Source organism: Theropithecus gelada, chromosome 11 (assembly GCF_003255815.1).
Source record: "Theropithecus gelada isolate Dixy chromosome 11, Tgel_1.0, whole genome shotgun sequence".
Lineage (NCBI taxonomy): Eukaryota > Metazoa > Chordata > Mammalia > Primates > Cercopithecidae > Theropithecus > Theropithecus gelada.
The window spans coordinates 21723519-21741248 of NC_037679.1; the positions used below are offsets into that span (position 1 = coordinate 21723519).

The following is a 17730-nucleotide window of genomic DNA, read 5'->3' on the forward strand; positions in this document are numbered from 1 at the left end:
CACTTTGGGAGGCTGAGGTGGGCAGATCCCAAGGTCAGGAGATCGAGACCATCCTGGCTAATTCAGTGAAACCCCGTCTCTACTAAAAATACAAAAAATTAGCCGGGCGTGGTGGCGGGCACATGTAGGCCCAGCTACTCCGGAGGCTGAGGCAGGAGAATGGCGTGAACCCGGGAGGCGGAGCTTGCAGTGAGCCGAGATCACGCCACTGCACTCCAGCCTGGGCGACAGAGCGAGACTCTGTCTCAAAAAAAAAAAGAATATATTTTGAGGCTGGGAATGGTGACTCATACTTGTAATCCTAGTGCTTTGAGAGGCTGAGGCAGGAGGATTGCTTGAGACCAGGAGTTTGAGACCAGCCTATGCAACATAGCAAGACTCCATCTCTATAAAAAAAAAAAATTTAAGTTAATTGGGCATGGTGGTTCATACCTATAGTCCTAGTTACTCGGGAGACTGAGGTGAGAGGATCACTTGAGCTCAGGAGTTGGAGGCTTCAGTGAGCTACGACTGTACCACTGTGCTTCAGCCTGGGCAACAGAGCAAGACCCTGTCTCTAAAAAAAAAAAGTAAAAAAATAAGAAATATATTTTAAGGATTGTAAATGGAATTTAAATAAGCAGTTCTTGTGGTTGTGGATTTTTTTGTTGATGGTTAGGGTTTGGGAGGTTTTTTTTCTTTAAGTGGGATAGAGGAACCGAAATATACATTTGGCCGGGTGCAGTGGCCCATGCCTGTAATCTCAGCACTTTGGGAGGCGGAGGCGGGCAGATCACGAGGTCAAGAGATCAAGACCATCCTGGCTAACATGGTGAAACCTCATCTCTACTTAAAAAAAAAAAAATTAGCCGGGTGTGGTGGTGGGCCCCTGTAGTCCCAGCTACTCAGGAGGCTGAGACAGGAGAATGGCGTGAACCCGGGAGGTGGAGCTTGCAGTAAGCCAAGATCACGACACTGCACTCCAGCCTGGGCAACAGAGCGAGACTCCATCTCAAAAACAAATCAATAAATCAATAAAATATACATTTAAAATGCATAGGCATTATATGGAAACAAAATATTGCCTTTTGTGCCATTACTGTATTAAAGCTCTTGTGGACTTTAAAGGACAAAATAACGTACTACCTGTTAGAAATAAACTATTTGACAAAAATGAATATAACTTTAATTTCTCTTACAGCTGGTAGTTTTTGGTTATAAAAAGTGATTTAAATGTTATTCTTAATCCTATTTTGAATATTTTAATTCTAACATGGGTAAATTTTCATATGCTGACTATTTTTCTCTAGAGCCCTATTTGCAGTTATCATGCTGAAGATCAACATTTGTCCAAATAGTAAACAGTTATGGTACTATTTTGTATTAAAGTTACTAAGACAGATGAGAGAAACAGATTAGTAGTCATCCTGTATGCTAACATTAAAATGTTTGTGTACTTCTTTAAAGGAGAGTTCTTTAACTGATTTTCATTTAAAGTAAAATTTAAATTTTACTCTAGAAATTATTTTAGTCAGTCTCTTTCAAGGAAAACAATACATTTACATTTGCCCCTTTTGTTTTAGGTAGTTCAGCTTATCAGCAATGAGATACTACCTTATGCCAATTTTATTCCTAAGGAATTTGTTGGTCAAATAATGACAATGCTTAACAAGGGCTCAATACATTCTCAGTCATCTTCATTTACAGGTATGTTATTTTAATTTTTTTTAAGTATTAAAAAGTATTGAAGTACTTTTGAAGAAACTGACAGTAGAAATGTTCAATCCTATGATTTTGGTAATGTAAACTGAAGAATGGTAAGGTGATTTTTAGGATTGTAATATAGAACTAAGCTTTATGAGGAGAAATGTTATGACGTGACTATTCTGTGGAATAGAATGTTTTTATTCCATGTTTCTATTCTGTGGAATCTGATACATGATCAGAAACACTGAACTAAATCTTTTAAATATCATAATTGCAAACTGTGAAGAATTAAATTGCAGAGCACTTTGTGGAATCCATGGATGTCACTGCAGGCTGACACAAGTTTACCAGTTTTGTGAAGTCATAGATTGGAAAGGAATATAAAAATATGAATGTATATTCTGCCACTTAGCAGTCAATTAACTTTTGAGTCTCAGTTTTGTAATCTTTAAAATGGAGATATTAATACCATCTTCTCAGGACTATAAATTACAGAGTTTGTTTAAAAAAATAAGATGCCTCAACATTTTTTAAGGGAATTAACATTTACTCAGTGCCAACTATGTACAAGATACTGTGCTAGAATGTTATCTCATTTCTCACAACATTTCTGTGAGGATAGGTACGACCATATTACAGGAAAGAAAATTGATTTAGAAAGGTTGAAAAAATAAATTGCTTACAATCTTAGGACTAGAGGCCAAATTCATGTTTAAAAAAGAACTACATGCTTCTTTTCATGATGTAATGCTGCCTTAATTGGGAACTGATATATAAATTACTGTTTGTTATTAATTCTCTTTTTCTAAACCTGAGCTCAAGTCTTAAATTGTGGCATCAGCCAGGTGCAGTGATTCATGCCCATAATCCCAGCATTCTGGGATCGCTAGGTGGGATCCCAAGGTGGGAGGATCGCCTGAGGCCACGAGTTTAAGACCAGCCTGGGCAGCATAGTGAGACTGCCTCCATCTCTACAAAAAGTTTTAAAATTAGCTGGGCATGGTGACACATGCCTATAGTCCTAGCTACTCAGGTGGCTGAGGTGGGATGGCTTGAGCCCAGGAGGCTGAGAGGACAGAGTTATGATTGAACCACTGCATTTTAGAGTGCACTCTGGGCAACAGACCAAGACTCTTGTCTCATATATATGTATATATGATTTTAAAACTACACTTTGGGAGGCCAAGATGGGCAGATCACTTAAGGTCAGGAGTTCAAGACCAGCCTGACCAACATGGTGAAACCCTGCCTCCACTAAAAATAAAAAAATTAGCCAGGTGTGATCCCAGCTACACAGGAAGCTGAGGCAGGAAAATTGCTTGAATCCGGGAAGCAGAGGTTGCTGTGAGCCGGGATCACACTACTGTGCTCCAGCATGGGAGATAGAGCAAGACTGTCTCAAAACGAAAAAAGAAAAAAAAAACCAAAACTATAAATTTGTGCCATGCAGATCCTTAATCCTCAGAATTTACTAGAGCCTTAACTAGCTTCTCCTATTTTGTGCTGCGCATTTTAAAGAGCATTTATGTGTACAGTTTGACCACTAGATGTCTCTCATACTGCTTACTTCACATACTAGGTTTTTTTTTTAGCCCCGTTTTTAAAACTGGCCTGGTAAAGTACGAGTTTAGCAAAGATGAGAATCTCAGGGGGAAAATTTTAAAGCCCATTTATCTTAACGTAGCAAACTTTTTATTATTAAGAGTATGCGAAAATATTTAATTTTTAGTAAAATACACATTAAGAACAATATTCACAATTAGGCATAAATGTTCAAAGTTAAATAAGTGCTGTTGAGTTACCAAGTATACTTTTCCTGGCAGTTTTCTGATAATATATCTTGCTATTTATAGTATTAAATTTACCAAGACAAGAAAGGTGCATGGACATTCTTTCAGTGACTTTGCCATATGACGCATGTCTTCTCAGCATTAACTTGGAGTTTTCTAACACCTGGGAAAGCTTCACGTGTGAGTCCTTCACCACCACAACAATGCTCCTGCTCATTCCTCTCATCAGACAAGGGCAATTTTGCAAGAGTTTCAGTGGGAAATCATTAGGCATCCACTTTACAGTTGTAATGTGGCTCCTTTTGGTTTATTTTTGTTTCGGATCTTAACATACCATTGAAGGACAGCCTTTTTCTTCAGTTAATAGTGTAAAAAAAATAGCATTGACATGGTTAAATTCCCAGGACCTCAGTTTTTTACAGATAAACTAAATGGCTGGTATCCTCGCTTACAAAAGTGTCTTGAACTTGATTGAGCATATGTTGAGAAATAAAGTTTGTAGTTTTCATTTAAAAAAAAAAAACTTGGAGTTTTCCTTAAACATATACATACAAAATGGTTCCTTGCTAAACAAGGCCAACCTGTAAACATAGAGGTTCCAGTGATGATTGGCCTTTTGCTTTTAAGTATGATCTGATAGTCAGAGCTCACAGACATTTGAGGAAATTCTCTAACACAAAAGAGAAAGACCAAAACAAATGAAGAGGGAGTAAAAGACATTGGGAGGAAACAGATAAAATGCACAGTCACTGAAAGCATAAAACTACGGTTAGGATGATCAAAGAGATAAAAGACTACAGCAATGAAACAATTTTAAAATGCTACATAAAAGGAGCAGTAGAAAAAGAAAGAAGGCTGGGCACGGTGGCTCCCAGCATTTAGGAGGCCGAGGCAGGAGGCTCACAGGAGTTTGAGACCAGCCTAAGCAACATGGCAAAACCCCATCTCTGCAAAGAATACAAATATTAGCTGGGCGAGATAGTACATGACTGTAGTCCCAGCTACTTAGGAGGCTGAGGTGGGAGGATCACCTGAGCCCAGGAGAACAAGGCTGCAATGAGCTGTGATTGCGCCACTGCACTCCAGCCTGGGTGACAGACTAGAGACTCTGTCTTTTTCAAAAACAAAAAAACAAGAAAGAACTCATAGAGACTAAAGATGTGATGACAAGTTTAGTGAAAGGTTGAAAGGAGAAGTAAAATGAATCCAAGGAGTCTAACATCTGACAAAGAGAGAACAAAGAAAATCTAGGAGAAGGAATTATCAAGGAAATAAACTGAAGAACTGAAGAAAAAAACTTCCGGATTAAAAATAGTGCCAAAAACAGTGAAAGAAAAAAGACCCACAATCAGGCATGTCATTATGAAATATCAGAATACCTGGGATAAAGATAAGACCCTAAAAGATTTCAGAAAGAAAAAAAAAAGTTCAGTACAAAAGACATTGGAGGCCAGGCACAGTGGCTTATGCCTGTAATCCCAGCACTTTCGGAGGGCAAGATGGGCGATCATTTGAAGTCAAGAGTTCAAGACTATCCTGGCCAACACAGTGAAACCCTGTCTCTACTTAAAAAAAATACAAAAATTAGCCAGGTGTGTGCCTGTAGTCCCAGCTACTCGGGAGTCTGAGGTGGGAGGATCTCTTGAACCTGGGAGGCGGAGGTTGCAGTAAGCTGAGGTCATGCCACTGCACTCCAGCCAGGGCAACAGAGTGAAGACCCTGTCTCAAAATAAAAAGAAAAACAGACACACACACACACACACACACACACACACAAACAGACATTGGAATTCTCAGAGGCAGTATTGGATGCTAAAAGACATTGAAGCAGTTGTAAATGGAAAGGACTTTTAACATGGAAGCTCCATGTTAAAAACTCATACTGTTGGCCAAGTATGAGTGTAAAACAGTAATTCTCCAATTTCAGCATGCATCATAATCAACCAGAGGACAAGCAATTGCTGAACTGTACCCCTGAATTTCTGATTCAGTAAGACTGGGCGACATGTGAATTTACATTTCTAACAAGTTTTCTGGTAATGCTGATGCTGCAGGGTACCTTTTTAAGTACCATAATATGTGACATTTTCAGAGGTACATGCTCTCAAAAGTTTTACTTCTCATTCATTCTTTCTCAGAAAGCTACTTCAAAATATGCTCTGTAAAAACAAAGTGGTAAACCAAGGAAAAATAAGGCATGAGGCTGGGCGCTGTGGCTCACGCCTGTAATCCCAGCACTTTGGGAGGCCAAGTGGGTGGATCACAAGGTCAGGAGATCAAGACCATCCTGGCTAACACAGTGAAACACCGACTCTACCAAAAATACAAAAATAGCTGGGTGTGGTGGCACGTGCCTGTAGTCCCAGCTATTCAGGAGGCTGAGGCAGGAGAATTACTTGAACCCAGGAAGCGGAGGTTGTGGTGAGCCAAGATTGCACCACTGCACTCCTGCCTGGGCAACAAGAGAAGACTCCGTCTCAAAAAAAAAAAAAAAAAAAAAAAAAGGAGAAAAAGAAGGCATGAGATCTTGGAAGTGGGATCTAACTCAAGAGATAATGGAAACAATTTCCAGGGTGATGGCAAAGACTAGTTTCAGGATATGGCAGAACAGCGTGTCTAGAGAGCAACTGCCAGACTGGAGCAGAGGTCACATTCCAGGAAAGAAGTTGTTGGGAGAGGGAAAAAGAGAGAAAAAGAGATTAATGCAAGTTTGACCGCATGAAAAACTATTGTGAAGTATATTTTATAGTGCTGTTTTATAGTATAGAAAGACCAAGTCAAGAAATATGTTGAATAGAAGTGATGAGGATCTTGCCTTGTTTTTGATCTTGTGAGGGAGAATTTGTTTCTCTCTCTCTCTCTCTACACACACACATACACACACAACACAATTTCACTATATGTATGCTATTAGCTATAGGTTGTTCTAGATACCTTTCACCAGATTGAGGAATTTCCCTCTATTCCTAGTTTGCTACGCATTGTTATCATTAAAGCTCATTGATTTAACTTTTATTAACCATCAAAATTTGTTAATTTTACAGAAGCAGAGATTGATATTCGTTTGAGAGAGGAATTTTCTAAAATGTGTTTTGAAACATTGCTTCAGTTTTCCTTCAGTAATAAAGTCACAACACCTCAAGAAGGCTACATCTCACGAATGGCACTCTCAGTGCTTTTAAAGAGGTCCCAAGATGTACTACATCGCTATATAGAGGATGAAAGATTAAGTGGTAAATGCCCTCTTCCAAGGTATATATTTCATTTTATTAAAGAAATAAATGTATTGTTGTACTAATTGTTGATAACAAGGAAAATTCTGAAAAGCAAGTATTTTTGTAAGTGATCTGAACTAAGCTGAAGTTGTTTATAAGCTTATCCTATATGGTGTAAATATTCACAGGTTTTCCTGTAGACATATTAACATGTTTTGTTATGGGGTACTTTTTTAGACCCATCATGGAGGTTATGTAACATATGATACATAGGTACCAAATTACCTTTTTGAATTAAAAAAAAAATAAACTGAATTCCAAAATATATCTTCTTCCAGAGATTTCCAGATAAGGACTTGTGGATCTGTATGAACACATGATATTATTTCTCTATAGTGAAAATCATAAATCATATTTTAGGAATATCCTAGTTTGTTTTACAGTCATTTGCAGGTTTCTCTCTGTGTCAGCTAGCCTGATCTTAGGTCTTCTTTTCATCCAATCTGCTTAATTAAGCCCATGGACCTAAACTGATTTATTTCTCATCTATTCAACCTGTGTCAGTGGAAGGGGCACTAGGCTCTCCTGGTCAGCCAAGGCTAATCAGAGTTGGAGTACAGACCAGAATTCAACAAAGGATGCAGTCATACATTTGAGTTAGGTTGCAAATCTACTTTTTTAATGTGGAAATTAGAGTTTAAGACATAGCAAATGAAGCCAACAGAAAATAACATGGGAAAACATAGTTATCAAAGTCAGGAAAGACAAAAATCATTGTTGCCATCTCATAAGGTAGGACTAGAGAGGCAAATCACCAGCATTAAATCTTTGTGCACATTTTAATTTACTTATAATAAATTTCTGAAGTTGGAATTGACCTGTCAAAAGACACAGACATTTTATAGCTTTTGATATGCATTAACCAAATTTCCCAACAGAGATTTATACCAATTTACATTCTCCCAATGTCCCTTTCCTCAATTTTTAGCATTTTAAAATTATTTGCCAGTTTATCATTTATCTTTTTCTAATTTGGTGAATGAAAAATAGTCATATGGTAGTTTGCTTTCATTTTTTAATTACCAATGCATATTAGCTATTTGTATTTCTTCTTTTAGAATCCAGTGTATTTTGAATTTCTAGAACATAAATTATAACTTCTCATACTCAAATCTATACACAAAAACACTCCAAAGACAGATGTTAGTAATTTGGTTATGGGCATGATTGAAAATTGATTTCTGAAGTATACTTGGAAATGTGGTAATAAGGTTGTTTTGAGTGGAATATTGTTAGAATATATTTATATATTATAAAATATTATTTGATTTCAGAAGAAAACTTTCACTTTATTTTTTAATGTTCTAAGTCTTTACTTTTTAACAACTACCTTTAAATTGAGCCTTATTTATAATTGTCCTATGAAGTTATATTGTATCATTCTGTGTTTGTTGCAGTATCATTAAATTGTTTTCTAAAAAGCTACATTGCAACACAATAAAATACTTCAATGCTTACAATAGGAAGTCTTGAAATAGCACCCTGACATGGTATTAGAAAAGTCTTATCTGTACAATAACACAGATGCACACCAGGAATGGGGAGGGATGAGGGCGGGCCATAGACCAGAAGAGCTTTGTTTCTGTGAGGAGAAAGAAGGGAATCAAGCTACTCTTGTTGACCCTTTACTCCAAGTTCATTCTTCATTGCTAATGTCTCCAAATAGTGCTACCTTAGGATTGATTTCCAGCATGTTTCTTGTTTGTAGTATTAGAAAGTTAAATAAGTACCATTGTAATTTTGAATATACTTTCATCAGCATGGTAAAATATATGCCATGTGGTAATAGTAGTCTTGTTTCCATTTAAACTTTGGCAAAGCTCTTTTAGTACTAATTAGTTTAAAAAAAAAAAAAAAAAACTTGTAGAGAAGTTTTAAAAGCATATATTATAAAATGTTTTAAGGGCAGGGCACAGTGGCTCATGCCTGTAATCCCAGCACTTTAGGAGGCCAAGGCAGGAGGATCACTTTGCAGGGGGATCACTTGAGCCTAGGAGTTCGAGACCAGCATGGGCAGCATAGCAAGACTTTGTTTCTACTTAAAAAAAAAAAATATTAGCCACACAACGTGGCATGCACCTGTAGTCCCAGCTACTCAGGAGGCTAAGTGGGAGGATCACTTGAGCCCAAGTAAAGGCTGCAGTGAGCTGTGATCTCACCATTGCACTCCAGCCTAAGTGACAGAGCAAGACCCTGTCTCAAAAAATCAATAAATAAAAATAAAACATTTTAAGTAATGTGAAATATCTTACAAATTTAATTTTTCATGAGTAGATTGCCCCACCCCTTTCTTAATTGATAAGTTATGGCAAGAATAACTACAAATTTGATTTACACACTGAAGTACATATAAATAAAATGATTTTTACTTTTATATGCATTTAAAACTAACATTAACCTTGCATTGTATTGTGTTCAGTATTTTTCAAAAATTCATCTATTTGCACAAACTTAGTTTAAAAAACAAACACACCTGGTAACTTTAAAATCTTAATGGAAATGATTTCCTATCTCTTTTTTAGGCAACAAGTAACAGAAATTATATTTGTTTTAAAAGCAGTCAGTACTCTTATTGATTCACTTAAGAAAACTCAGCCTGAGAATGGTAAGTGCTTAGAAACTCAGTTATTTTAAATTCATAGCATTTATGTTCTATTTGTGATGGACTTTTGTATTACTATTAATTTAACTGAATTATAGGAACATAACAGTCATTAGACTTCTTTTCTCCAGTTCTTATGACAACAAAACATCAAGTCCATTAGGATGTCAATTAAGTAAAATTAATTTGTAATGTTTTCATTTTTTATGAGGCAGTCTACCTGACTTTTTTTTTTTTTTTTTTTTTTTTACTAAATTGTTCTGAAGTCAGGGTATTGCAAGAACAATCCATATTTCATATATTTTTTAATGTAGATCATTGACTTATTTGGGGAGAGATGGAAAAGGGCTTTATCTTCTATTTGTACTGATTTACTTTATAGATACAAACTGTATAAATAATTTTGAATCATTTTTATCATTCTTTCTCATTTATTTGCCCTGTTATTCATTCCTATCCAGTCCATTCTTTACATGATAGCCAGAAATGATTTTTCTATAGTAGGGCTTTGATCATTTATTTCCTCATCCTCTCAAAGCAAAAAAGTATTTTTCATTTACTGTTTCCTACCAAGTTGCAAAGAATACTGCACTCTGACTCCATTCTAGTCACACTTCATTTTCCACAATAGATTTCATTTCCCCTACTCTCCACTAAACTAAAATTCTCAATCTTCCCAAATTTTCCCAACCTTTTGTTTATTTCATTATCCAGCTTGTATCGACCTGTTTGGAATACCACCCTACTTTTAAACCTTGTTTTTAATCTCTTAAAGGTAAATAATTCATCTTTTCATTGAATGCAAAGCTTTTTTATGCGTACTTGTCTTGAAGCACTCTATTTGTATTACAATTATGCATGTACATGACTCATCTCCCTTTACATTGTTAAGATTTTTTGAGAGGATTTTCAGACTATGTTTTGTTCTATTTTGAATCCTCTACAACATTGCTTTTCAAAGTATGGTTTGTTGGACCAGCCATTGATTGGCTTCAACAGTTTTGTTACTGGTCTGGGACAAAATAGTGAGCTGGCATCAGAATATAAATCAGATGTGTCACTAAACACACTGCTTGGTTCAGCTGACTTTTTTTTATACAGGAAGACATTGGTAAAGAAGAAAGCAGCGTGTTGGTTTACATTCTGGCAAAAGCTTCTTATTTTGTAGCAGATTGGCACTTTAAGGAGCATTACTTTCAATACCCAAGAAAAAAGGAGATTCCTAGTAAATTAATGAATGAGTTGTAGGATATTTATTCCTGTCAACTATTATATAAGTGGAGTAAATATGTATTTTTCTTTTCTTAAAATTCACCCATTGGTACTTTGGCCTAGAAAGGATATTATACTAAATCTTAAGAGGCAGTACACTTGTATTTATTCAACCCAAAGGGAGGGATGGAATTTCTAAGAAAAAGCCTGGGGCAATGTCCTGAATTTATCCTATTAGAGTTCAGATTTGGGTTTTCCTAAAATAGTGTTCTGGGCTGGTGCAGTGGCTCACACGTGCAATCCCAACACTTTGGGAGCCTGAGGTGGGAGGATTGCTTGAGTCTAGCAGTCTGAGACCATCCTGGACAATGTAGTCAGACCCCATCTTTTTTTTTTTTTTTTTTTAAAAGAAGAACCAGAACGTGTATAAAGGGAGAAAAGGAAGCAAAAACTCAGTAAAAAGGTTATATGTATAAGACATTGTAGTAATAGATGATTTAACTAAATGAATCTTAAAAATTGTTTAATAGAGTTTGAATTATGTCTCTGGGTCTATGAAGTAAAAATTTGAATGTAAGCATATAAGATGATACAACATTTTAGGACGCTGTGGTAAGCTTTATTAAGAAAAAGAATGACTTCCTTATTTGTTTCGAGGCTTTTTTGTGAGAAAAGATGCATTTGTTAGACTTATTTTTGTTTGGGGAGTTTTTTGTTTTTTTGTCTTTTTTCAGACAGGCTCTCGCTCTGTCACCCAGGCTGGGGTGCAATGGTGTGATCGACGCTTACTGCGGCCTTGACCTCCTGGGCTCAAGCAATCCTCCCATCTTAGCCTCCCAAGTAGCTGGGACTGCAGACACGTGCTACCACATTCTGCTAACTGTTTTGTATTTTCAGTAGATATAGGGTCTTGCCATGTTGGCCAGGCTGGTCTCATACTCCTAAGCTCAAGCAGTCTGCCCACCTTCGCCTCCCAAACTGCTGGGATTGCAGGCATGAACCACTGCCCCCCAGCCGAGATTTTGTTTTCATCATTTTGCTTGATCTTTATTTAAAATTTTAAATAGGTAGTATACATACACATGGTCCAAAAATCCAAAACTGTAAAGTGATATACAGGGAAAAGTTTTAATATGATCGTTTCCTTATTCTTTATCTGCCCAGTTCTTACTTTACCACAGACAACCATTTTTATTAGTTTGTGGATCCCTGCAGAAGTTTATTTTCTAAATACAAAGCACATATTCTAATACTCCCCCATTCCTGTTTTGTACACAAATGAATATTTGTACACAATGAATTTTGTACACAAATGAATATTTAGATAGAGTCTTGCTCTGTTGCCCAGGCTGGCATGCAGTGGTGCAATCTCAGCTCACTGAAACCTCTGCCTGCCAGGTTTAAATGATTCTCCAGCCTCAGCCTCCTGAGTAGCTGGGACCATCACGTCTGGCTAATTTTTGTATTTTTAGTAGAGATGGGGTTTCACCATGTTGGCCAGGCCTGACCTCAGGTGATCCGCCCACCTTGGCCTCCCAAAGTGCTAGGATTACAGGCGTGAGACACCACGCCAGCCTAAAACATATTTTAATTTAAGAAATTTGACTTACTTCCTTTGAGTTTAAGATGTCATCTTAACGTACTTTTGTGTTTTACCGTAATAAACCAAGGGTTAATTTGGTCAAGTGACTCTCCATCTGGGACAACCTAGACAGGTTTCATTCTATCTAATCTTTTGTTAAATGATTAGTGTAAAGTTTCACAGGAGACAACTGAAGCAGACTTTTTAAAACTTCTTAAACAGTGGCTTTTAGACTTTTGTATTCTGTTAAGCAGCAAAATTCTTTTTACAAATGAAATGTGATGTGAATTCCCAACATATTAAAACAGAGAAAAGCAGAACAACTCCAGCCTGACTCCTCACCCTCAGCAATACCCATCAGCCCCGTTCCCCGTTTCTTATCACACCCACCCTGAGGAAGCCCCTGTTTGGGAAAAGAGGTTAAATTAACAGTATAGCATTTTTCCAAGATATGTACTAAGGCATGAACATTGATGATGTGTGTTGTCAGTAGATATTGGATGAAAAAAACTCCATAATTGAATTTGGGAACACTGGGTTAAAGTTAAATTTGTTCTTTTACTACAAGCCCTTAATAAATTGATATGAAGACTTTGTCTCCAAAAGGTGAGAGATACGAAACATCTGCCAAACTACTTTATCAGGAGCTTTTTCCTAAGAACTAAATTGAGGAACACTAGTTTGAGAAACTCATTTCTTTATTTTACAGTGGGAGAAGTAAGATAAAGAGAAATTAAATGACTTGACCAGGGACACCCATCATTGCCTTATTTCAGAAAGAATTTTAGGCAATTGACATCCAGTAAATTGTAGTGAGAAACAGAATCAAAGCTCTCTACACGTAGTATTTATTTTTCTTTAATAGTATAATGCCTTTTAGATTTGAGACTTGTTTCACAAAATTTTTTTTTTTTTTTTGAGACGGAGTCTCGCTCTGTCGCCCAGGCTGGAGTACAGTGGCCGGATCTCAGCTCACTGCAAGCTCCGCCTCCCGGGTTTATGCCATTCTCCTGCCTCAGCCTCCCGAGTAGCTGGGACTACAGGCACCCGCCACCTCGCCCGGCTAGTTTTTTTTTGTATTTTTTAGTAGAGACGGGGTTTCACCGTGTTAGCCAGGATGGTCTCGATCTCCTGACCTCGTGATCCGCCCGTCTCGGCCTCCCAAAGTGCTGGGATTACAGGCTTGAGCCACCGCGCCCGGCCCACAAAATTTTAAAAATATCTAAGTCTAAAAAAAATCTTGCATATTGGATGCCCAACATTATGCACAATACTTATAGGAAAATATAACTAATTGGGATGTAACACTTTTGCCCATTCAGTAGCAATAGCATTCAGCTGTACTATTTGTTCATGATAGTGGTGAAGAAGGCAGACATGGTTCCTCCCCACTCAAGTCTACATCTAATGATATACATTAAAGATTAGCAAACAGTACAAGACAACAATGAATCTGTTTGTGACCATTTGTAATTAAAAGTAACATCAAAGATATTACTGGGAAAATCATTAAACATATTTTGTATTTCAAAAGCTTTCTACTTTTAGCAGACAACTGAAAGTTTCTAATTCTTGAAACGTACACTACATCCTCTGGCAATTATATTAAAAATGCCAAAGTTTGGATTATTCTGAATTGCTTTGTTAGCTTTCAGAGCCTTTGCAAATTGAAATACCATTTAAAATGTACTTTATCAAATTTATTGTTACTGATGACTGCACACTGAACATATATTTTTTCCTATACCTTATTAAATATAGCAGGAAATCTTTGAAAAATTAAAAAGATAAAAAGATACAAGCTTGTAGAATCTTCGTATTTCAAAATTTTTTCTTTACATTCAGTTTAAAGGATTGTGTTCCTGTTAATTGAATAATGTCTGCTATTTAATTCTACCCTTTTGAGGTTTTATACTTTTGCATTACAGTTGATGGAAATACCTGGGCACAAGTAATCGCCTTATACCCAACTTTAGTAGAATGCATCACCTGCTCTTCTTCTGAAGTCTGTTCTGCACTTAAAGAGGCACTAGTTCCCTTTAAGGATTTCATGCAACCACCAGCATCCAGAGTTCAAAATGGAGAATCTTGACCGGCTACAATATATTTGAAAGAAGGAAGATATTCTAAAAAATGTTTGCTCCTAAGTGAGTCTTCTGTGAGAAGGACATTTCTTACTGCAAATAATTCTTGGCAGCTGTCATTGGCCTCCTTTAAATTGTACTTACCTAAGTTCAGTAATTCATATTACAAGCTTGCACATCAACAAAGGCTCCTGAATGAACAGCAGTGTAAGGCTTTAATAAATTAAACTGATGGGAGGGATAATTAACACTACAATATACGTGCTATCATATCTCCAATTGTTGATTTAAAGTGAGCTTATGTACAGTTTGTGGTGTATGTGGTTAATGATGTACTTTTTAAAAAGAAAGAAGAGACATTTCAATTCAGTCAGATTTATTAGGCTGGTGTTTTTGCACCCTTTTTCAAGTACAAAATTGTACTAGAATTTTATGCAAGATGGTACTGTAACATTCCATATTATCTATAACCAGCCTTTGTTAACAAAGGGAACTTACTTGTGTGTATAATAAATGGTACAGTTCTGTATAAAATAGTTGCATTTATTTAAATTTTAAAAGTATTGATAATGTTAAATGCTTAAAGCTCTATTTATTATTAATACAAAATTGTTTGCTTACATTTTTACTTATAATTTGCCTTCTTATGTGGCGGATAAGCTCACCATATGATCATGCAGTTAGCTTCATGCTTATTTTAAATGTATTATTAGTGACCATTAAACATCTGACCAGTAAGGTCATGTGAACACAGCAGCAAATAGTTTATGATTTGCTGATTTTGCAACTTTGAAATATAGGTTCTTAATACATAGATACATATTGTAGCACTATGACTTCATCATACCTCATTTCTTTAAATAGCTATCCAAGCTTTCACTGAAGTCTGTCTGTTTTTTATATTTGCGTCTGGATTTTAAAGACTTTTCATATTTTATATTTCTACTGATTTTGTTTCCCCTAACAACATTTGTCACTGTCTTTGAATTATGACCCAGGCAAGATGATTTCAGATTTTCTAAAATTTTGCCTGTGAGGTTTTGTTCATATCAGCACTTCATTTTGTAATGTCTTCTCAAGAAAAATACCTATGTTAACTCACAAGTATAAAATATGTGTGTATTATAAAACATTGAAAAGTGTATTTTTGGAGATAGTCAAACATTTAGAAGTGCAGTGAACTTGCTGTCATGGAGTAAAATGCTAATTATGTTTCACTTTCCTATCCTAGTGAAAAAAAAAGTGCTCTTGAGTACAATACCTTAATTATTTCTTAAAATACTGACTTTGACCTAGCTCACTGTATTTTTTATTTAATGGATTATGGATTATAATATTTTTCTTCTGAGTTAAATTTTCATAATTTATGTGAAGACACAAAGATGTTTAAAACAATGATTATTCATAAGAAATCATAATGGTCTCGGTATTATTTTAGTGTATTGGAAGGTCTTTGATCTTAATAGAATTTATAAATTTCAGCTTCTCCAGAATAATCATAAAACTGCAAAAAGATATTAGAATTGAGTCATGATTGAGATACAGTTTTGAGGCTATTATACTTGTATAATTATTTAATTTGTACTATTTTCTGTAATGTGGTAAGGTCTTTATTTGAGGGGATATTTTTTATTTACATGAGTTACTGAATTTCTATTTTATTATTTCACCTAAAATTAAGGTAAAATACGGCATTTCATAAGTTCTGCTTTCAGCATTTTCCTTAAAGTTGTAAAAAATAATCATTCAAGCTATGTACTTATTTTCTATATTTGGGTATGTTAAATTGAGGATTAGAAAAATCCACATAATCACTGATAAAGCATTGAAACAGAATAACCCAAGGGTAGGGTACCAATTCGGTAACATGTTGAAAATATTGCCATGCATTTATTCAAAGGAAAATGGTCTATACTTGAGAAATAACAGATCAGTTACAATTAAGATAATTAAATAGTTAAATATGAGTGAAGTATATGCAATATACATTTATATGAACCAAAGCTTTCTTTATCAGGACCATGCCCTACAGTTCAAAACATAAACATAGTGAACGTGTTAATATCATATAAGAAGGTAATGCCAGTCTTAGTGTGAAGCAAGTGGGTGGCCCCCTTGGTAGTATAATTTGACAGGCTTTTCCTCCAGAATATTTCCTGTCACCCTCCAAGAGTCACTACAGTAATTCATTCCCTTGAGTCAAGCATTCCTCTAGGTTGCATTTTCTAAAATATTCTGATTGCTAGTATGGAACACATCGTCCTTGCCTTGTTAATATGAATTGAGTTCTTCAGTGACCGGAAGAACTGGGGTGTGTAAAATTATTAGATGCCAGGAGATTCAAAAAGGAGGCTCTCAAAGATAAGATCATTTTGTGGCACAATTGAGTCTATAACCAGCCCTTTAAACAGTAGTAAAAATGTCCTTTGTGATACTTACTAGAAATACTATGAGTTTTTTTTTTTTTTTCCTTTTGAGACAGAGTCTCGCTTTGTCACCCAGGCTGGAGTCCAGTGGCACGATCTTGGCTCACTGCAACCTCTGCCTCCTGGGTTCAAGCGATCTCCAGCCTCAGATTCCCAAGTAACTGGGATTACAGACATGCCACCATGCCCGGCTAATTTTTTTATATTTTTAGTAGAGATGGGGTTTCGCCATTTTGGCCATGCTAGTCTCGACCTCGGACCTCAGGTGATCTGCCCGCCTTGGCCTCCCAAAGTGCTGATGTTACAGGCATGAGCCACTGCGCCTGGCCAATACCATGAGTTTTAAGCCTCACATCATCACTTGTTGTCACTGCCAGTGCCTGTCTTATTCATATTGCTGGACAGCAGGCATATGCCACCAATTGTATGATTAATAAAGTCTTTTTCTGGCCATTTTGTCCATTATAAAGGAAATAAACTAATTGTAACTTGCATAGATTACTTCTTAGTTTCCTATGATGCTACCACTGCCAAGGGAAAAAAAAATACATCATTTTGTAATGTCTTTAGTATTTTTTTTTTTTTTTTTTTTTTTTTTTTTTTTTGAGACGGAGCCTCGCTCTGTCGCCCAGGCTGGAGTGCAGTGGCCGGATCTCAGCTTACTGCAAGCTCCGCCTCCCGGGTTCACGCCATTCTCCTGCCTCGGCCTCCCGAGTAGCTGGGACTACAGGCGCCCGCCACCTCTCCCGGCTAGTTTTTTGTGGTTTTTTTGGTAGAGACTGGGTTTCACCGCGTTAGTCAGGATGGTCTCGATCTCCTGACCTCGTGATCCGCCCGTCTCGGCCTCCCAAAGTGCTGGGATTACAGGCTTGAGCCACCGCGCCCGGCCAAGCTTTCTTTATAACTAGTGTTAAGGTTTTGTTAATTTTATTGTATACATTTGTAACACTGTTTATTAGGAGCCTTTTAGGTTCCAAAACAAACAAAAGGCATAAAAGTCTGGCCTAGAGAGAACCACTTTTCATTTGCTTTCATTTTTAATTTTTTTTTTTTTTTTTTTTTTTTTTTTTTTG

General features: G+C 36.4%; 1 protein-coding gene across 5 annotated transcripts in view; it reads left to right on the forward strand.

Moving 5' to 3' along the window:
• MON2 (MON2 homolog, regulator of endosome-to-Golgi trafficking) overlaps positions 1-15646 on the forward strand; it is a 135823-nt gene extending 120177 nt beyond the window's left edge. For 3 of the 5 annotated variants that reach the window (XM_025402510.1, XM_025402513.1, XM_025402514.1), the window contains 4 exons: positions 1563-1686; positions 6521-6728; positions 9274-9356; positions 14076-15646. In XM_025402510.1, the coding sequence (XP_025258295.1) occupies positions 1563-1686; positions 6521-6728; positions 9274-9356; positions 14076-14239 (579 nt within the window). In that variant the 3' untranslated portion in view covers positions 14240-15646. Of the gene's footprint in view, positions 1-1562; positions 1687-6520; positions 6729-9273; positions 9357-10067; positions 10129-14075 lie in introns of all 5 variants that reach the window. The other 2 variants (XM_025402515.1, XM_025402512.1) reach the window with 2 other exon arrangements.
• The last annotated feature ends 2084 nt before the right edge of the window (positions 15647-17730 follow it).